Below are 22027 nucleotides of genomic sequence, written 5' to 3' on the forward strand. Positions count from 1 at the left end.
TTTCACTTATCTAGTTTTTGTTGGTTTTACAATGATGTAAAGGAAGCAAAGACCACTATTAGAAGGAAAGCATGTCTATAAAGATTCATCTGTCATTTTATTTTTTAAAGTAGTAGGCTTTAAATAGCATGGTAGGATATAGTCATGCCTAACCTGCTCTTCCAACCCATATCCCCAGGGGAACGTTTTCATTAATAATGTTACTGCTTTTGGGAGTTAAGGAAAACGCTACCTTTTGGCAGTTGTTACGCTAGAGATAAAATGCTTCCTTCCATGCCACAACCTCAGAGCTTTACTCCCTCAACTTGGTAATTTCTTTACAGCTTTTGGCATGGGGACGGCATGTGTCTTGCTGTATGTTCGAAGGCACTGTAATAGTATGAACTACAACAGGCAAAACAAACAAAAAAAAGGTTATCACATTTATTTGCTTTTTCAGTTATATTGTCATCATTTGTAGCAAAGGTCTAAATGAAGCAAAGGACTCATCTCTTTGAGCTCACCATAAATTGATAAGAAACTTCTAACATGCTGTACCTTTTAGACAAAAGATATCTGAGAAAGTTACTGCTGTTTTAATGCAAATGGCCTCTGATATCCAGTGAACTGTAAGGTGAATTAAGTATTCAATCTGAAATTGCAATTGTGTTATAAAAATAATCAGGGAGATGTGACAGTTAAAAAAATATTTTTACAGTACAGTAAGTTCACTGGCAATTGTGATTGCTACTAATACAATTTACTACATGAGAGGAAGCCTTATATGGGGAACAAGATCTAAATACCACTTTTTGGTATAGCTCTGTGACTGTTTGCATTTAAATGAATACTTTCCAAGAGACAGACTGAAAATTGTTAAAATAATTGACTAGCATCTCTGAGGGTCCGTTTTCCTTTCCCACCTTTATCACATGCTCACTGTTGGATTTTGAGGTTTAGATCCATAATGAATTTCAAGTCCCTGCCTTTTTGCACCTGCTTGGAAATCTTTGCTTAAGTGCTACCCAGAAGAAATTAGACATGTTATCCAAGAAAGAGCCGCTGAGATTGCCCATATCACCTGTATGTGGGGTCCTCGATTGACCCTGATTCAAACCCTGGGGTTTCTTGTCAGTAGTTTTATACATTTGAAGGCTCTCCCAAAAAAAAATAGAGGTCCTGTTCTGCCCCCAACTGACATATCAAGTTAGCAGAGTGTGTCAACAGGGCAGTACAGGACTGTGCAGACAAATTCTGCTACCTTGGCAGCACACTGTTTTGAACATCATGGTTGATGACAAAGTCATATAGAGGAGAGCAAAAGCCAACACAGCACTTGGGAGATTAAAGCAACATGTCTAGAATGAGAGAGACATCTGATTTCAAACCAAAGTAGCTGTGCATTATGCTGTTGTCATTGCTAGTCTTCAGTACGGCTGCAAAACTTGAACAATTTAAGTTACTACATTAAACATCTGAATAAATTCCACATGTGCTGTCTTTGTGACAGCAGAATCACTCTGAGGTCTTTGAGTGTTCTCAGATACTCAGTAGTAAAGCAGAACTGTTGCAGATTCAGCTACGCTGCTCTGAGGATCCAGTGGGTATATCAGACATCAGGTTGCTCAAAGCTATTTTCTTTGTCCAGAGATAATATGGCTAACAACTCAAAAGTAAATGACCATAATATTACAAAAAAGTTGCTCAAGGCATGTCTTAATTTATATGGCATTAATTCCATGATATGGGACGCTGTAGCTAAAATCCATCTGCTCTGGCAAAAGAATGTTTTGATGCTGTGAAAGCCTGTGAACAAAATCCTGAAGAACACTTGGAAAAGCTAAAGAGGAAGGCGTGTAGTGGTTATAAAAAGATGTCTGTGACATCTGAGATGAGCAGTGTGTTGCCAAAATCAGGCTCATTTCTCCTGAATGAAGTCATGGAAGCTGAATGTTTACCTGGTAAGTCTTTGGGAGCCTCCAGCAGCAGCACCATCATAGCTGCAGTCAGGTGGTTTGCCAGTGACACAGACAGCAAGCGACACAGCTATTACTGCTTATCTGAACTAGGAACATCTATTGAATAGATGCTTTTTTCTATTGAATAGAAACATGAATTTACTGGAAAAGATTATCATTGCATATATTTTCTGTTAAATTAGCTCCCCCTGATTATGAGCTTTATCAGGAACAGAAATAACCAGCAATCTTCCAGCAAATAGTTTAAATGAGTTAGCTCATTTAAATGAGGTAGCTGCATTAAACTGTCTTAGCTATGAAACGGTGCAATCAAATTAAAAAATGGTATGCTCATAAATGAACTAGGAACAAATGTACAAAGTTGTTACAGCAACTAAAAGACTGAAGGTAAAATTATGGATCCAAAATTCTTGCAAATAAAAGTAAATGAATTTCCAAAGTATTCTGAATTTCTTTTAGAAGTTATTTATCACAGCATCATCTTTCATAGTTTCAACAGAATTGATTTGATGGCTTTCTAATGAAATATAGTTAATCAAGAAGAAGGTTTTAGTAGCTTATGAATTACTATCATCTTGATATTTAACTTCTAATCATCAGTTACAGTTGCTGCACTGTTCCAGTTTTTCCATTATTATGATTTTATTGGACATATATATATTTTGCACCTGAGCAATTAGATTGTGATTACTGTTATGTGTTGCTTTATTGTAGCTCATATTTTTGTGTAATCCATTCAATCCTACTTAAAACATGCCTTTCTTCCTTACTTTGGAAAAATGCTTATTTTTAATTCTAGTGAAGATTGACAATGCATTTAAACGGACTCCTCTGGTGTGTCTACAAAACCGTGTCCTCAGTAGGGCAACAAATGTTATTGCAGCAACAGTGTTACTAACCATGAGGCCATCTTTTTGAAGAATTTGCTAAACTGGGTGCATTTAAGGTGCTGGATTCCTCAGCAAATTTTCCCTATGAATTTCAAAGTTGTATGGCTGCATTTTTCATAGGGTTTGTGGCTGTGCTGGGACACTTCCTCGAGTCTCAGGAACTTTAATTAAGCCAGAGAATGGTGGAATCAGTGGTGCAATTACTGTGCTCTGTCAGAACATGGTTTCCAGTGTGTAGAATCAGAACAGCCATAATGGAAGTGAGTATTTTTTTGCAAGAGGCTGGACTAACAGGCAGAAAGGTTATTTCTGTCTTTTGCTAAAAATCCACAGAGGAGAGGCTTATAGTTCACCCATTGAACCAGTGTCTTTGCTGTATACATATATAGTTTGCACATAGCTTCCATATTATTCTAGTAAAATTTGCATAATTTCTAGCATAATTTATGTAATTTCTATGTAATTAAGGTTGCAGGATTGGGCAATGTCTCAAAAATTTGTCTAATCTCTGGCTCTAATCCTGATGTTTCACTGATTTCTTGCTACAGAGAGGGAGAATAAACAGCCTCATCAGCTTGTATCATTACCATTACAGAATCACAGAGTCACAGAATGGTTGAGGTTGGAAGAGACCTCTGGAGGTTGTCTAGTCCAGCCCTCTGCTCAAACAGGGCCACCTACAGCTGGTTGCCCAGGACCATGTCCAGATACCTTTTGAGTGTCTCCAAGGATGAAGGCTCCAAAACCTCTCTGGGCAACCTGTGCCAGTGCTCCTCACCCTCTCAGTAAAAAAGCTTTTCTTGATGTTCTGAGGGAACCTCTTGTGTTCCAGTTTGTGATCACTGCCTCTGGTCCTGTCACTGGGCACCACAGAAAAGAGCCTGGCTCCATCCCCCTTGCACCCTCCCTTCAGGTATTTATAGACATTGATAAGATCCCCCTGAGCCTTCTCCAGGCTGAACAGTCCCAGCTCTTTCAGCCTGTCTTCACAGGAGAGATGCTCAAGGCCCTTTATCATCTTTGTGGCGCTTCATTGGACTCTTTCCAATCTGTCCATGTCTCTCTCGTACTGAGGAGGCCAAGGGTAGACACAGTACTCCAGGTGTGGTCTTACCAGTGCTGAGGAGAAAGAATTAGAGAATTGTGCAGCTGTATCTTTTGAGTTTACTGATCCTTGCCTTTCCTTCTTTTTGCCCCTTCTCCAGGTCTTTTTGAAGACAACTCTTCAATCTTCAGCAAGACTCTTTGAAGACATTTTGTTGTACTTTTCAGTTTTATTTTTTTCCAGAGAAACTCAATTTCAGTCTTTCTTCATTGTTTACATTTCCTAAGCAGCTTATTAGTCATCCTTGCCCCTCTTCAAATTAATTTCTAGTGGATGTGTAAATATGCATATAACATCCAAAATTAGACACCATGTTCTTTCAGAGGCTCCACTAGTGCCATTTATCAAAATAATTGTCTCCATGTCTTCTGTTTTCCAGTCCTGAATACAACTTTCAATTAGTCTTTCTTCTTTTGCATCAACATTACATTCCTGTTTTAGTTCCCTAGAATTCCCCAAGCCTTTTCTTCAATATTTGAAAATTATTCAGCATTTACGATTTTGCATCTTTGTTGTGGTTTGTTTGTTTTGGTTCGGTTTGGTTTGGTTTTTTCCCCTAGGAGTACTGTTTGCAATTGGTTTTGGAGTGTTTCATCATGTTGATTTCTGAGCATTGCTTCCATCAGTCAGTGTCCACTCTCTTCCTTCTGTGTTATCTGCAAAAATTTGTGCGTTTGTTATTTGACCACATGGGTAGTAATGAAAATATTGACCGTGGACTCATCATATCTTTGTAATACATATCTCAAAATATTTCCCTTTTTGATAATGGATTCTTCTAATTGAATATGTACTCCCATTCCTCATTAGAAATATTTTATCTGCACAAATGCTTTCTTTTTTTCATTAAGACAGTGTCAGATAGAACTGTATAACAGTTTTAACAGAGGTCAAAATATGCTCCAGTTTCTTCCTTCCTTATCCACTAAGCCAGTTCCCTGTAAAAGAAGGAAATTACATTAGTTTGACATGATTTGGTTTTGACAAATCCGTGGTGGCTGTTTGTTATCATTTTAATTATCTCCAAGGTGCTTCTAAGTGGATAGCTTAATAATTTATTTGGTATCTTTGTTGATATCAAAATTAATTCTGTAACTCCCTGGGCTCCGTTTTACTGGTTTATATATTGTCGTGGTTTAACCCTATTTGGCAACTAAGGCCCACGCAGCCAGTCGCTTGCTCCCCCCTGCACTGGGGTGAGGAAGAGAATCAGCAGTGCAAAAGTGAGAAAGCTCGTGGGTTGAGATAAAGGCGGTTTAATAGGTAAAGCAAAACCTGCGTGTGCAAGCAAAGGAAAGCAAGGAATTCCTTCACCACTTCCCATCGGCAGGCAGGTGTTCAGCCAGCTCCAGGAAAGCAGGGCTCTGTCATGTCTAACAGTTACTTGGCAAGACAAACGCCATCACTCCCAGTGTCCACCCCTTCCCTCTTCTTCCCCCAGCTTTATATGCTGAGCGTGAGGTCATAGAGTATGGGATATCCCTTTGGTGAACTGGAGTCAGCTGCCCTGGCTGTGTCCCCTCTGAACTTCTTGTGCACCCCCAGCCCACTCACTGGTGGGGTGGGGTGAGAAGCAGAAAAGGCTGTGTCAGCACTGCTCAGCAGTAACGAAACCATCCCTGTATTATCAACACTGTTTTCAGCACAAGTCCAAAACACAGCCCCATGCTAGCTACTCTGAAGAAAATTAACCCTATCCCAGCCAAAACCAGCACATTCTCCACCCCTTATTCCATACCATTTATATCGTACTCAGGTCCCACAGTGCCCAACACAACCTCATTAACCACCACCCTGCTTCCCATCCGTTGATATAATACGCTGATATCGTTCTCTTAGTCTATGGGCCACCCTTGTAAAATGTCCATAAAATGTCCGTTGAGTCCATGACTTTGGGCTCCATCTCTTATGGTGGTCACTCAGGACAGGAGAGGTGGTATGCTGCATGGAGTTATTGGGCAGCTCAGATCCATATCTATATATGTATATGTAGGCGAAAGGTTTCCCTTTCCATAGTCATCTGGATTCACCCTCATCCTCTGTGAAGTCTCAGCGATGATTATTAATAGTTCAGAGATTTTGTTTTATATTTTCAGGAGAATTTCGTTATTCTGTTCTACATTGAATTCAAACAACCATCTCCTTTCTTCTTTCGCAACTAATCTGTCTGAGATAGCCAACATGAATGAAGAAAATCTTATTTGTTCCATAGAAAATACTTTTCTTGAGGCAGGAGCGAAGCTTTGACAGGACTTGGCTCCCTGCACTTTAACATATTTGTTGATAAATGAGTTAATAAAAGAAATGTAACCAGTTTGTAAAGTTTTGCGGTGTCTAAAGAAGCATTCGCTGATGTAGGTAGCTGCATAAGCGCATGGTGAAGTCTGCCTTGTGTTAGTACCTTGTATGGAGAAAAAAAGATTCAGAAAAGAAACAAGTACAGGTATTTAGCGTGCAAAAGATACTTCATGCCTGTCAGCACAGCCAGTCATATTGAAGCAGGCATTGTGCAAAAAGCATGAGACCACCTAAGTAGTCACTTTATTGAGCATGTAACTACAAGAGCTCACAAGTGAGTGAGATTATATGGTGATAACAGCTCTCAGGATCCAGCTGAACCAGAAAAAGGAACCAAGCCTGTAGGTCTCAATGAGAACAGTGGGACCCCACACCTATGCATAATACAACCAGCGGACCGAGCCACGTTTTTAAGTTTTTGTGTGTTGTTTTTCTACTTCTGAGCCATGGGTACATTTAGAAGGAAAGTAAGTAGATGATCCAAGTCCTTTAATCTCAGAGCCTTGCAAGAAAAGAGTAAGACATACAAACTAAATGCATGTTTCTGTTAATTAAGTGTACTTCTGATGGTGAAGTTTCTGTGAGCATGGATTGTTCAGTCGTTATAATGTGAGCAGTATGGGTAATAATCTATAGATATCTACATCTCTGAGCTATAGCTGAGAAGCAAAGACACCAGAAAGGAAAGGGGTAAATCACTGTACTTCTTTAGTCTGTGTGACTGTTTTTCAGCCTCTACATCCATCTACAAGGGAAGATGCTTAGTGTGATGCTGTTGCCACTGTGCTGCAGAGAATCCACCATTTCCTCACTTCTGGTCTACCCTAGTTCCACTTTGAACCTTGTATTCAGGACAAGAGAAATGGCTGTGCACAGCAGAATGCTTTCAGCAAAAATGTACCATTCCTGCTGTGTCTGGATTTGGACAAACTGAGGGCAAAACAAAAGGAATGAGTTAGTTTGGAGAATGCTACTAAAGCTCAGAATATAAACTCTGTGCAGTATAAACTGCAGAGAAATTGTTGGCTTCAGAATCAACCTTAAATTCTTTGGCAAGTAAGCCACATAAGTCTGATACAAACCACAAATACATTTGACTTTTCCCCAAAAAGAGTCTTTATCCTTTCTAATTTGTTGCTGGATGTCATACTTGCCCATTTTGTTTTGGAAATAAATATTCTGACTTTGAAAATGTTGACTGCTTTGAAAGTGCAGCTTGGTTTTTAAAGCAATGAGATTTCCTCCCCTACCTCCCCCCCCCCCCCCCCCCCCCAAAAAAAATTACAGTTTGTGGCTGGTTTTTATTAAAAATTGGACTGTCTGAAATGAAGAGGAGACTCAGAGTTCTTCAGCACAGTGTGTAGATGCAGTGTATTCCTTAGAAATGAATACAATTTCATGATACTGCTGTGAGTTTAAACAATAGTAATTTCCAGTCTGAAATCTCTGGAAGTTAAAAAAGAAAACAAAATTAAGAAGTTGCACTATAATCATAAGGAATGAGTGACAAAGCTGGAAATAGAATCCGGTGATCCTGGATTCTGCTCCCTGATCTGAGCTCCTTGTCAAAATCTGAGAGCTCTGTACATTTCACATAACAAGGTAATAGACAAAAATGTTGGATTCCAAATTAGAAAAGGTAATATATTTTCAATTAAATTTCTGGATAGTTTGCTGGGGGAAAAAAAATGTCTAATCTATGAGCTATATTCTTCATCGTAAAGTTTCATAGACAATTGGCTAATGTTTTCTAACTAAGCACATTGTATATGAAGAGGTATAAAACTGTAAGAAAAATTAACCAGGGACCTTTTAGTAGGGACCATGACTATGGAAAGGAAAAGATAGAACTGAAAAGTTGAATCTCAGATGTATGGTATTTCTTTGCAATAAGATTTTACTTTTGATCTTTTTGTTCAGAGTCTTTGGACATATTAGCTACCGTTCAGACTGGGAACTGGTGAAGGTGGACTTCAGACCATCCTTCCCCAGGGAGTGCACTGACGATGACTATGAGTCCTGGGAGCTCACAAATCTACAGGTATTCACAGTCTTACGTTAACGGCCACAACTTTCCCATAGCTTTCAGATTCATGTACAACTGTGTGCTAGGAAAATGTTTTCAAATAGAACTTGGATGCTACATCCTCAGCTTTGATCTCCTTATGTTGGATTTGCTGATTTTACAATAGTTTAAAATGGGAGAGGATTTTGTGTTCCCTTTGGTTGTGTGATCTATGTCCTGGGAAAGGCAGAACCATATCTGGTGGTCTGCTGTAATAATAGGTGGTCCTGCTGGATTGTGAAGCATGTACCATAAACTAAAGAGTGTAATATTGATTGAAGCAATTTGAACGTGCAGTCATGTGTTCTGCCAACTTCCTGACCACATACTGTACTCATATATAAATTGCCATAAGTAAAGCCCATTCTAGAAGTAATTTAGGATCTCAGTGGACCAATCATGTAACAGAGTCCAGTTGTTTTGGGCAATACCATTTCTGCAGTAATGCATTAAGGTTTGCTAATCCTGGTGCTCTGGCCACATCCAATTTTGGGAAGCTGCATTCTCTGTACAATGTATTGATTAAAGAGACCAATGTTAGGGGTCATAATTTTTCATAATATATGTCATATTTGTTCATAATCATTCTGATTATTTGTTTTGCTTCTTCCAGTACATTTGTTCTCTCACTGTCTGTTGGGTTGGGGTTTTTTTGCATACTACTGTGTATTACTCCAGCTCTCGTGTGCTAGTTCTCATGCCTGATTTTGCACTTGTTGTTTTGGAATGCTGTGTATTTACAAAGAATGTTATGCAGAGCTGAGGCTAAAAAGTAACAGTGTCTTGGGATATTGGCATTGAACTGTCTTTCAGAAATTAGTAACTACTAAGATGACTTTGTCAGAGTACTTAGAGCTGCCCAATTACCAGCGGAGTGTGTTCAGATAGTCTTCATTCTACCCGTGTCCACATGGTTGGTGCTTTGTGTTGACTGACAACATGAGACATAGTGATTTAGATAGAACTTCAGTCACCTGCATCCACAGTGGATTTTTAAATGGCCAGTTGTGGGACTGTGCCTGGATTGTGCACACATGAAACAAGGGTTAAATTGCACTTGACTTTTCATGTACATCTTTGGATTTGTGCCCTGAAATATAGCACAACTATAGTTACAACTCTGTAATGGCCCATTAGTGGACAGCAGTGGATATAAGAGCTTTCTATACCTATACATTTGAATATGAGAGAGTTGATACAAGTTTATAGTCTTGGCAGCAAGACCAGCCTTTCTCGGGACAACATAAGGTCACATCTGTGTGGTGTAGGTTACGGTGTGCAATAAGTCCAGTGCTTTGATGTTCAGGGAGATCGTTGCATCATGGGCCAGCAGAGGAGCTTTCGAAAGAGGAAGATTTCATCATGGTGCATTAAAGGGAGAAGTTTCACATCAGCTCTCACATCCAAAGTTTGTGAATGTGTGAACTCTGATTTCTTATGGTGAGTCTGTCTGTGGACCTTTTGATTTATTGCTAGTAAATAGTTACTTAGAGTTTGAGATGTGTTTATTTGCCTCCTTTTGCCCCTCTCCCCATAGCCATGTATAAACAAATAGGCAACCTGTTATTTGAATAACAGGTTGCTTTTGCATTTGCCTTTGTTTAAAAATTTTACCATGTTTTAAGTATTTGTTTCACCTGAACAAATCCTGATGTTTTCCTCTATTGATCAAGACTTGAAAAATGACCATTGGATTGATTTATAAGGCAAGCAAACCCTTTCTATTTGCAAATGAAGCAAAAAAAAAAAAAAACAGAAGAAATTTGTTGATATGAGTGGCAAAGGAAACCTTTTAAAAATCTAAGATACCCAGAGAGTTCATTTTGCAGAGCCGACAAAGTAATTACAACCAGTTTTTCCCCCAAGTGTACACAACTCCCATTGAAATTAGGCTTAGAACAGAACTCATCAACTTGTATGTTTAGCTGGTACAATAATACTAAAAAAATCTTTTTGCTCTTAAAAAGTAGTCTCATCCACCCCAAATTAGACTGCTGAATGAAGTGCAGATAGTAATACACTTGGTGTTGATGTTTTTCAGTGATTATGGATTTGAGCGCTCTGCACCTCTGAAGTCAGAGTCTAGCAAATGCTTTGCTGACTTTTGGTTTAATCCAGAAGCACCTCCTGAAGACTGCGTGCTGGGGCAGGCATACACCAGCAGCACTGGGTAAGCTGATATTGCATTCATCTGGCTTGCAGAGGCTTCTAGAGAGGAGGAGAACCAAGGGCCGCAAAAGTGGTTTGAAGGAAATTTAAATAGAGCAAACTAAAAACGGGGAAATGCAAGAGTTCTGACTGACTCAGAGCATGTGCAGAAGCTTCCTACAGCTGCTGAAAGAGAAATGTTACTTTACATATTCACAGCAGTTCGAAAACTAATCCATTTGAGAAGAGGGGAGCTGTCTTGTTCTCATTTTTTTTTGTTTTTGGTAACGTTTTGTAGCCATTGCTGCACTTCTGATAGGAATGTCTGTTCAGAGTGTTTTCTTTTAGCCCGTTGCTTGGGTTCAGACCAATTTTCAGTTTGAATCCAATGAATTACTCTGAGGAACCAGTAACATCTCACAGAACTTCCCAGTCTCTCACTTCCGTAGGGGTAAGGAGCTCTGTGGAGAATAGATTCTTTTCCTGACCATATGGGACACTCAGAATCAAAGGAAAGCTTTAGTAACTGTAAACAATACTGCATAGAGTATACACTACAATGTAGTCTGACGTCTGTGCTGAGAATAACTTGCAGCTGGCATCTATTCTGGCTTATCATAACATCATCTCTGTCGGTTGTGGAGATGAGAACCAAATGAATGAGATGTCAAATCTGGCAATAGAATCACAGTCTCTGTGTATATTTGCTTTACCGAGGAAAATGATGCCTTTTGGGTTGTGGCTGACAGCTGTGTTATACAGAATAAGAATTCAACAGAGTGAAATCTGACTCTGATTTTAAGGGATGTTTAAAAATAACATACCTGAATGAAACTGATCTGTAAATAATTACTGTATACATCCAAGAATTTCATTATTAGTTCTTTAAAAGTGTTAGGCTTTTCATTCTTTTATACTGTTATGTTAAATAAATGCTTTAAGTGTTTTAAGAAGTGCATAGATTTGAGAGCAGCAGTTAAGAAAATGGTTCTGAGTTAATGCAGGAGCTGCTTGGTCTAATGTCTTCCTGATCTTTGGGGTTTGAACCAAGACCTCTAGAACATTGAAGACTGTTGAATGCTAGGACAGGGTATGGTAGAGAGGACAGTGGACTATCTAGCTCCTGGAGAGCTGGTCAGGCGTGATTCTAAATTTGAAAAGGCAGATTCTTCCAATGCGTGCAGGTCAAATCCCCGTTGTGCTCCACACCCTCTTTCTTCAGTTTTACTCAGTAAAGGCAATGTACCTCAAAGTATTTGCATCATGAGTTGGTTTTGATCATCTGCAATCTCGTCTGTTTATGAACCCAAGCAATATTCGTTAGCTACCACCACACACATTCGGTGCCTCTGATGACATTCTCCTGCTCATCTCCAATTCACGGTGCTCACTCCTTCCTGTTTTTGCAGGTACAGGAAAGTTGTTTCTAATGTGTGTGAAGGTGGCGTAGACCTGCAGCAGAACTTAGCACAGCATATGTGTCCATTGATTGCTCCCAAGGGACTTCAGATCAGCATCAGAGAAGAAAGCCTGGCTGTTAAGCCTGGGGAAGACATCACCTTCGTTGTCAGACAAGAGCAGGTAGTAATGAGCGTTGGCTTCACTATTTTTAGGGTTCATTTCGCTCTTGCCTGTTTGCTGCTGAGTGAAGATTAATTTGTGCTTTAGACAAGCATGAATGACTCTCTAAATATTGAAACTTCTGTTTTCAAGTGAATCAGACAATCCAAGTTCTGTCCACAGAATGGGATTTGTCTCCTCAGCAACGTAGTCAGTTGTTACTCCTTAAAAACAATGGCTTCTTGGAAAATCAAAGGAACTAATTTACCTAAGTCTTGTTGGACTGAAAATTTCAACTGCTATCAGAGAAGAACAGAAATGCAGAGAAATTTTAATATTCTGGTTTAAGTGTTTTTGAGACTCTGCCTTTCAGAAAGGAATGAGGCAAAGCTTTACAGGAATCAGCAAACGGCACGGCATAAGAACATTTATTATATATTAGTTGTGTTGCCAAAGATACCTTTTTTTCTATTTATTGAGAGACACAATGCCCTAAGGCCCTGACCAACAGCAGTGAGTAACTTTTGGATTAATTGTTTGCCATGGGTATGTTTCCTAATGTTTTTTAGCATTAGACTATAACTGCTGTGCTCAGGTTACCAGAGTATTGTACTTTCTGGCTAACCCCACTGATTTGCAAGAACTTGAAGAAAGTTCACACCTTTTGGCAAACCTCTGTGATATAAATTGGGCACTTGGGATTTTTTTCTATAATGGAATCAAGAAGGTTATGTGCGGAACACCGTCTGCTTAATACTTCACAGGCTCTGTGTCCCATTGCTTGCAGTGGCCCAACAGTTTGGCTTTTTTTTTTTTTATAATTTGTTTGGAAATGTTTATTGTAAGAATAGAGCATTTGGTTGCAATTTGGACTCTAATGATTTTGATTGGCAGTTTGACTTTTTTTCCTACTGAAGCTTTCAGGAATCTCTGTGGCAATACATAAAACATTTTGAACTCTTCAAAAGTCTCCAGAAGTGAGGGATCTTGAAGGAATCCCGTGCTGAGTTTTCTGATGAAGTCTTTGCCCGGTGTACTCAAGTGGAAGGCAGATTTTAAAGAAATGTAGCAGTTTGCTGCCCCCTATGGCTAAAAACAATATTTATACTCAAATGTCCTGAGCGTTATTTAGGATTTAATCTATACAACAGTCTAATGAGTAATGAGAATTACTGAGTTTAAGAAATAATTACTGAGTTTAAGAAACAAGCTCTACTAGAATAAACCAAAACCAATCCACTTTCTCTGCTGAACCAATTAATTTACTAGTTTATGTGAATGCATGTTACTAGGTGCAGGAATGCATCAGACATCAGGGGTAATGAAAGCAGGCTTTGGATATGTTTGGGCAGTTTGCAAGTGACCTTAGAAATAATGATGATTTATAATTATAATTATTGTTTCCCAAATTCTGGTGGCTGAATTTATGAATAAATAATGTAATGACAGTCATGAGCTTTGTGTGGAAGTGGAAGCCTCAATTCCTTTAAAATTTATCTGCTTTTTCCCAATGTGACTCTTGTTATCTGCCCACTGTTCTCTGTCTTTCATGGTCAGAGAGAGAAGTGCCTTGATGTTTTGAAGACAGTACTCTCATCTCTACACAAGGGAAGCTATTAGAATAAAACATTAAGAGAAGCTTGCATCTACTGTCTTTCAACACCAGTTTCTGTCTCACCTGGAAAAAATATGCATGTATACTTGTTAGCGTAAGAAAGAGGGAACAAGAACTGTTTGCAAGCTAATAAAGAGATTCCGCTTACTGGCACATTGCTGGCAAGAAGACATCTTTGCTTTAAAGTTTAATAACATATTATCTCCTCTACTAAGTTCTACCCATCTGTTGTCAAAACAAAGATGTTATTTGAAAAAAAAAATTCACAGTGAAGAAGCTTTCAAGGTTCTTTATGTGTGTTGAAATATGGTGCTTAGGTATTTGATAGCTCTACAGGCTCCTTGTTATGGATATTCTTTTACATTGTAAGCAATGCTCTTTCAACTGATAAAACATGGAAGAAAATCAACCAAACTGCAAAATAATAAAAGGAGGAAATAGTAGTATGTTTCCCTTCCGTTTGTAATGCTAAGGTACATAAGTTCTAGGCTTTGTTGCCTCCTTTGATTTTACATTAGTGCTGCCTTTTGGGATTAGATTTTTGATACAAACCTATTGCAGAGAGTGGCTTCTAGGGAAGTGAAGTTATTTTTGAGTACTTCGATGGGTGTTAATCCTTCTCTGCTCTGATGACCATTCAGGTCACCTGACTAGCATATGGATGCATATGTTCTTTTCCTAGAGGCCTTGAAGATTTTTACATCAACACGTTTTCACAATACAGAGGATTTTCTAGCAATCCTGGCCCTGCAGCCTGTTTTAATTGGATGACTGTGGCCGTGTGCTGTGGCAAGCGAGCAGGAACAGATTGCTGAAGAACAAGGAAGCAGGACAGCTTGCTAAGTCAGTGCTGCCAGTAGTATTGAGAAAGTGTTGCTGCTCACAGCTAAAATGAATTTTCCTTTGACTCCATCCACATTGCCAGTCCACAAAGCACATGCCTGACTTTGCTCCCAAGCAGCCACACCATGACAGCATGAGTGATGAGCATATGTTTGTCCTCTGACAATAGTATCAGTCTTGCAGTATTTTAGGGCTGAGTTTAGGAAGACAGTGTCATTTAAAGGAGCACGTAGTGGAAGTGCGATGAATTATAAATTCTGTGAGATGTTTGACATGACAGAATTATTTGGCTGGGCTTTTAAGCCCTTTCCCAAACTCAGCTCAATAATCTCCTTCATTAAGCATGCATCTAATTTTCCAGTAGAGAATGTTTGTTCGAGACATGCTAGTGGCTCTGTGTAAAGCAGTGCAACTCTGTGTGAAGATCCCAGCTTGGATCTTGAAGGCCATATGGTTGATACTCAGAGGGTGTGTTTAGAAGATGCTGTGAAGAACATCTAAACCAATTAATTTTACTTTATAATTACATAGGCTAAAAGTTCACTGGATGAGTGGTAATTTGCTGAAATAACAATATTCAGTTATTTGCAATCATATGAGCATCGCTCCAGAACTTTGGGCTGCCCTGCACCATTGTGTTAGTTAATGTCCAGCTGCATTAAGACAAGAGTGATGGTTTCTGTGTCATACAACTTGGTCAGTGGTCTGTGGTGACTTATTTTAAGGTAGCACCTTCTTGTGAAAATTTGGTATTATCTCTATTAATGCACAAAAATTCTGTTGCACTAAAATCTTTGCCATGTGTGTAGTGGTTTTACTGCAACTATTGCAATTGTGTAAAAATATCTGACTGGGGCTGGAAATGCTGTTGTGATTCAGGAAATGGTTATTATCATGTGTCCTGTCTATTTAAGTTCTGGCCATTTTAAATATTTTGTATATATTTTCATTTTAGGGTGATACATTGAATACCAAATACCAGGTAGATCTTGGAGATGGCTTTAAGGCAATATATGTGAACCTTACGATGACTGGAGAACCCATCCGTCACCGCTATGAGAATCCTGGGATTTACCGAGTCTCGGTGAAGGCTGAGAATGTGGCTGGGCATGATGAGAGTGTGGTGTTCGTCCAAGTCAACTGTAAATCATCTCTTTGGTTTTCTTACTTTTGCTGCTGTGTAGAAAACCTCATGACAGCTATGAAGTCGTAAAGAAAATGACTAATCACAGTTAGAAAAAACAGATATTTTTCCAACAACATCATGCAGTCTTGCAGTGCTGTATGTTGTTAATGGAAAGGCTTGTAAACCTAATGTATTTGAAGGTCAGAGTTAGTTTTGTTTACATTTGGGAGGATAGTGTATTAATCTTTTAAATAGTAAGCATGCCTAGATTCAAATCTCGGGTTTGATCCATCTTCCTGACTCAAGACCCCATTGGCAGTCTTGGCAACTAAAATTTAACACTTCAAGCTATACCTCTTTCAAAGCTTCTAGGTGCTGTGTGAAGCAAGTGAACAGATGTGTTGAGAAACGTATGAGCTCTTGTATGGTTTCAAAAAAGAATCAAAACCTCAGTGTTTCTAAAAGTCAGACTACTTATTAAAGTACTAGAATCTAGGGTTTAGGTAGTTAATTCTCATAATGTTTTAAAGTGGTACTTAGGAATAACTTCATGTTGGCAGGCAGTATTGCTTGACTTAGACTTCTCTCCCTGTCCTTAATTAAGACCTAAAATACCCCATCAAATAGATTTAAAAGAAAAGAATAGCACAGCACAGGGAATATCATGCACCATTGCAAGCTTAATGTACCTCAGTCATCTCATAATTGAAATGAAGAAGGAAACTTGTAACTGGAACTGAATTTTCCCCTTCCTTTGAGATTCAAGACAGCTATTTCTTTGCCTGTTTTCAGATGTGTCAAAAAATCAGAAACAAGTAACATCAAAAGAAAAGATACTCATCTTGCATTCTCCAGGCGTCTTTTTCCCTCTGTTGTGAGTGGTGTGTCTTCTGTCCGAATCCCAAAGCAATGGGAATTACTGGAGCCACATACGAGGCTCTTCACAGATCTGTGTGCTTTATGTCAGCCTGTCTGGTGACTGCTGATATTTATGTATTTTGCTAGTCAGAGTCCTTGAGTCCAGAGTTTCCATTTCTGCTTTGATTAGCAGATGGAGCCCAACCCATTAATGCTAGTGGCCAATCTCCTATTAAAATCAAACAGAAAGGATCAGAATCGAATTTCCGCCTCAGATTCATTATCTGTTTCTTTGTTGTGTTGGTTTTTTATATCATCTGACAACTCCAGAGAGCTCAGTTAAATATCTTAGGGTTTCACCATTACTTTTTAGGAGCTTCTAGGTGCTGAAAAGTAGATTAAGCACAGGAAGAGTAGATCTGTACAAGCAATAAACAGCAATACACTCTGTGTAACATCCTTCTCTTTTGGGAGAAAAACTTAGAATCATAGAGTCATAGAATTGTTTAGATTGGAAAAGACCTTTAAGATCATCAAGTCTAACCATTAACCTGGCACTGCCAAGTCCACTTCTAAATCACGTCCCTAAGCGCCTCATCTACAAGTCTTTTAAATCCCTCCAGGGATGGTGACTCAACCACTTCCCTGGGCAGCCTGTTCCAGTGCTTGATAGCCCTTTCAGTGAAGAAATTCTTCCTAATGTCTAGGCACAACTTGAGGTCATTCTATCACTTCTGACTTGGGAGAAGGGACTGACCACCACCTCGCTGCAACCTTCTTTCAAGTAGTTGTAGAGAACAGTAAGGTCTCCCCTCAGCCTCCTTTTCTCCAGGTTAAACAACCTCAGCCGCTCCTTGTAAGACCTGTTCTCCAGACCCTTCACCAGCTTCATTGCCCTTCTCTGGACACACTCCAGCACCTCAGTGTCTTTCTTGTAGTGAGGGGCCCAAAACTGCACACAGGATTCGAGGTGCGGCCTCTACTTACCATTCAGAGAGTGATGAGCAGTAGCAAGCCCTGATGGAAAGTGGAACAATCACTTTCTCAAAATGTACTTCTGGTGTGGCCTAATCAGGATAAACAGTAAAAATAAAAGATGTTGATTGTGTTTTATGCAGTGGATTTATAAACTGCAGAAGCTGGAGGTATTTTTCACGACTAAAACGACTGATCCGTTAAGAGGACTTTGGTGCCGAAGGGCAGAGGCAGCAGAGCACTGACACAGATGTGGTCCATTGCTGAGCATGTCCATGGATGCTGTACATGGTCTAGAAGACTCATGGAACCATGTTAGCCAGCCTGCTTGAATAAATGCTTTCTGTGTCATTTGCTCTGTTTAATTTTTTAGGTAAATTACAAGATTTGAGTAAACTAGCTGGCATTAATTAAACTGCAACTTCTACATTCTACAGAAACACGAATAGCCATTCAGAGACATTTTTCACTGTGGAATACCATGAAAGCAGAAACATCCATGGATAGTCCTGCTTTCACTCTGTCTCCATCTGGTGTATTCTCAGGGAATTTTTTCAGGAACGAATGGTAAAGGGAATATTTTTTGCTCCTGCCAAATTCTGGGATGCCCTGTATTGCAGGACAATTGTATGAACTTTGGTCTGTCATCCAGATTATGCTTTCTGATCCAGATCATGCAATCTACAGCTTGCTAATGAACTGTAAGAGAAATGAGAGCAAGTCTGATAATATAAACATGAGTAGGTAGCCCAGAATAAAAAGAACTGAAGAAGAACTAGGCATACATTTTATTTTTTATGGAAGTATAATCTCTATAGTGTGTGAATAATCAGGGAGCTTTGAAAACTGTACTGAAATTGTAGCTTTGTTAAACAGAAATTATGTAAGTGAACGTCATTCATAATTGTATACACTGAAGGATGCTATGAAGCTTGTTCAAATGCATTATGGAATTATGTGACTGAGACAAGCAGAAGGACTCACTATAATTATCTTTAGCTTTTTAATATATAGGAATGGCAAACTTAAAATAACATTCAAATACCAAAACATCATTCAAATGCCAAACAACTTCCCTTCTGAAAATTTTGGAAAAGAAAGTAACCTTATTCAGGAGCAAAAGCATATCTCAAAATGATCAGTTTCCTCTGGGAAAAATGTATATTTATAGCAAAAGCAAAACAGTGATGCATATCCCTCCAGATTTCTTTAATTTGTCTCATCAGAAGGAAAATCAGTTTCTAGGAGGAAAAAAATTAATAGATTTCCTACAATTTCTGAATTTTCCTCAAGACACCAGGAACAGGAGGAGCATTTTAACTCTGTTTCAGTAAAGAAGCCATTAAAGAAACCATCTGTTTAAGCACTCAACACTTCTTGAATTCATGTAGGTAGTTAAAGAGTCTGGAGAAAACGCAGAACGAAATTAGAGCCTTACATTCGGATGGAGCAGCACACAGGCTGGATGAAGTGAGGTGGAAAAGGAGGATGTGCACAGCTCGGAGAACTTGGTCTCAGAGAAGTTCGATGAGCTTAGTCAAAATGAATGGGTAATGGTTCAGTTCATGAAAGAGAGTAAAAGACCTTGGACTGGTGTTAATTACCTTCAAGTTTGCACTGAGATGAAAGACCTTTGAATGACTTAAAAGATATTTAGAATGGACAAAAGCGGGTTGGTTAGTATTCGTTCTTTTAATGAATGCATGTTGGACCATACAGTGGTTTGGTATCCTGGATAGATGGTGCAGCTGAAGTTAAGAAATTCTAGTTATCACATTATACTATTATAAAGATTTTACATTCAGACATTCTGAAAAAGATATACTTGGAAACCTCTGAGGGAAAGGTTTTCTTTCAATAAACTTGCTGTACTATGAAGCAAAATACAACATTAAGAAGCAGATAAAATCATTGTAAAGATGTGTTTATTTTATACAAATAATAATGCTTACAGCCTTCATAGACAAAAGTTAAGAAAGGACTAAACTTACTCTAAGACACGTTTTGGAGTACAGAGGTTATCTTTTGCAATTTGTAAATAAATACCCTGATGTACACATCTATTTTAAATCATCCATTAATGAGAGTTTATGTGTGGTGCGAGCTTAATAGCTGATATTTTCTAACAATAATGAGTACAATGACATTCTTTTTCAGTTCTCTGCTTTTCCCTTAGCAGTTTAAGATTTGTTAGATGTCTATTTATCTGATCTTTTATTACTTAAAAAAAAAAAAAAAGCTGAGATTGCCTTTTCCACTTTTTAAATGGGATATTTACTTATGTTTTCTAGAATTAGACAGGAACGGGAAAAGTGCATCAGAGAGGTGCACTTTGGTTATCCATCTCATTGTTCTAGGATTTTGTTTGTGGGGTTTATTTGTTGGGGGTGGGGTGAGGGGACGGGTGGTTGGGTTTCTTTTGGCGGGGTGTGGGGGGGGTTGTCAGTTGAAATGAGGTCCTTCCAATTATGCCTGTAGTTTTCAACACAGATGTGAAAGCAGGAGGGAGAAAAAATAAATTCAGGACCTTATGATGTGCAGGTGAGAAGTTTTCAGGGAAAGAGGCATTAATAAATTGATGTATACTTTGTTCAGCTCCACTGCAGGCTTTAAATTTAGAAGTGGTTCCAGTCATTGGAAGAAACCAGGAGGTGAACCTGACAGCCATCATACTGCCTAAGAACCCTAATTTGACAGTCTTTTACTGGTGGATAGGAAACAATCTTCAGGTACATGAATGGTTTTGACTGAGATTATTTTCAGTCTCTTTCCAGTAAAGGCTGAGTGACACCTTCTACTTTAATAGAAATACTACCATGTTGCATGACTTCATTTAGACCATCTTTCATTCCATATAGCTGGTTATATCTGGTGGCAAGCTGTAGCTAACGTCTCCTGTTTTATCACATGCGTTTAAGATGTTAATTTCCCTTTATTGCTACTTGCTAGAAATGGAAATTTCTCTTCTAGAGCTGGTTTGAATTTCTAAACAATTTTCTTTGGGGGGGAACAACAATTTATTCTATTTACTTGGGGAAAAGAAAAACTTGTGGAGTGGGATGCATTTGGGATCATTGCATTGGTGAATGATGAAAACTAGATTTATGCACTTCCATGTTGATTATATGAGGACTGTAAATTTGTGTGCTGTATAGAGATATGTATATTCATTGTATAGATAAATATTTTCTGGGATTCTAAAATAAACTGGCATATCAAAAATAACTGGGATATCTAAAAGGATATCAAAACAATGAGAGCACTCAAACAAGCTAGTGATATTCATTTGGGGATAGAAGTTCTAGATAAACATATCCTAGAGCAATAAATATCCAAGTATTTCTATCGAGAATATTTCTTGTCTAGCTGAGTTAATTTATTTTAGGTAATTCCTTCAGAAACAGATAAGTAAGATTTTTTCTTTATGGGGCAGACCAAGTGTGACAGAGGAATGCTTCAGATAAGCACAATGAACTTTTGTCTTGTAAATGTGCTGTCTACCATAATCCCACCTTGTATCTGTTCATTATTATTGACTTTGCCATTGCTAGAACAGGCACTGCAGGTGGATGTAGTCTTGTGAAGGGTTTTGTAATTCATGTGGATATGATCAGGGAACAGAGTATCTCAGCTCCACCTCAGAGGTTTTGGTGGACAGATGCACTTCCATGGGTCATGCTCGAAGTCAACAGAATTAATCCTTTTGACCCTGACATATCCTACGTTTGTTTAGGTAAATGACTTGCTACGTATGATCTTGCAGAGATTGTGGAGGCTGCCTCAGAACCCATTTATTTCAGTGGGATCTGAATAAAAACCTGATGCTCTACCAGTTATTCTAAAAGAAGTGCTTGCCCCATCTGGCAGCTATTCTTTTTATAAAGGATCCATTTAGGAATAGAAACATCCTGTATTGACAATTCTAATTGAATAGTTTGATGAAATGTTGATTAATTGAATAATTGATGTAAAACCTTTTTTGTTAATATTTTTAATGACGGTCTCTTCAGACTCTGTTCTCATGATTCTCGCTGAAATTCTATTTTTGACTTTTCTTTGTTTTTTAAAGCCACTCCTTACATTGGAGAGTTTTCTGGTGACAAAGTTTGCTGAGACAGGTGACATCAGAGTTACAGTGCAAGCTTCCTGTGGGAGCTCCATGCTTCAGGACTCAAAAGTTGTCCATGTTTTTGGTGAGACATTACTCTTGTTAGATTTTTGTTTGTTTGTTTGTTTCATGTGTACTTGTTTCTTACACCTCTTAAACCAGCCCTGACACAACTGAACCTGTTGTAAAATTATATCTAATGCCACATTTAATTCTTAAAATTAGAAGGGTGAACTGTCACTAGGTAACTCCACGGAATTAAATACTGTGATTGTATGGAAGGGTTTAATCTGAAAGGTTTTGTTTTCTTTGGTCATTGTAAATGTTACTGTGGTTTCAAAATGCTAGATGTAGCGATAGTGTTGAAGTAGCATTTTGGCCAATGACTAGGAAGTTTCTTAGAATTTCTAAATAAAGTATTTTAAATACCTCTGAAAAAAAGAAAATTTAGTTGTGTATATGCTGTCAGCATTAAAAC

The 22027-nt window shown here is 38.6% G+C and overlaps 1 protein-coding gene across 2 annotated transcripts in view; it reads left to right on the forward strand.

The window, feature by feature from the left end:
* SORCS2 (sortilin related VPS10 domain containing receptor 2) overlaps positions 1 to 22027 on the forward strand; it is a 571536-nt gene that overhangs the window by 526360 nt on the left and 23149 nt on the right. For both annotated transcript variants that reach the window (XM_086463685.1, XM_086463683.1), the window contains exons 15-21: positions 8172 to 8292; positions 9623 to 9756; positions 10358 to 10486; positions 11874 to 12045; positions 15438 to 15624; positions 20037 to 20170; positions 21511 to 21634. In XM_086463685.1, the coding sequence (XP_086319811.1) occupies positions 8172 to 8292; positions 9623 to 9756; positions 10358 to 10486; positions 11874 to 12045; positions 15438 to 15624; positions 20037 to 20170; positions 21511 to 21634 (1001 nt within the window). The remainder of the gene's footprint in view (positions 1 to 8171; positions 8293 to 9622; positions 9757 to 10357; positions 10487 to 11873; positions 12046 to 15437; positions 15625 to 20036; positions 20171 to 21510; positions 21635 to 22027) is intronic.

The sequence above is a fragment of the Leptosomus discolor genome, chromosome 4, assembly GCF_034619465.1.
Source record: "Leptosomus discolor isolate bLepDis1 chromosome 4, bLepDis1.hap2, whole genome shotgun sequence".
Taxonomy (NCBI): domain Eukaryota; kingdom Metazoa; phylum Chordata; class Aves; order Leptosomiformes; family Leptosomidae; genus Leptosomus; species Leptosomus discolor.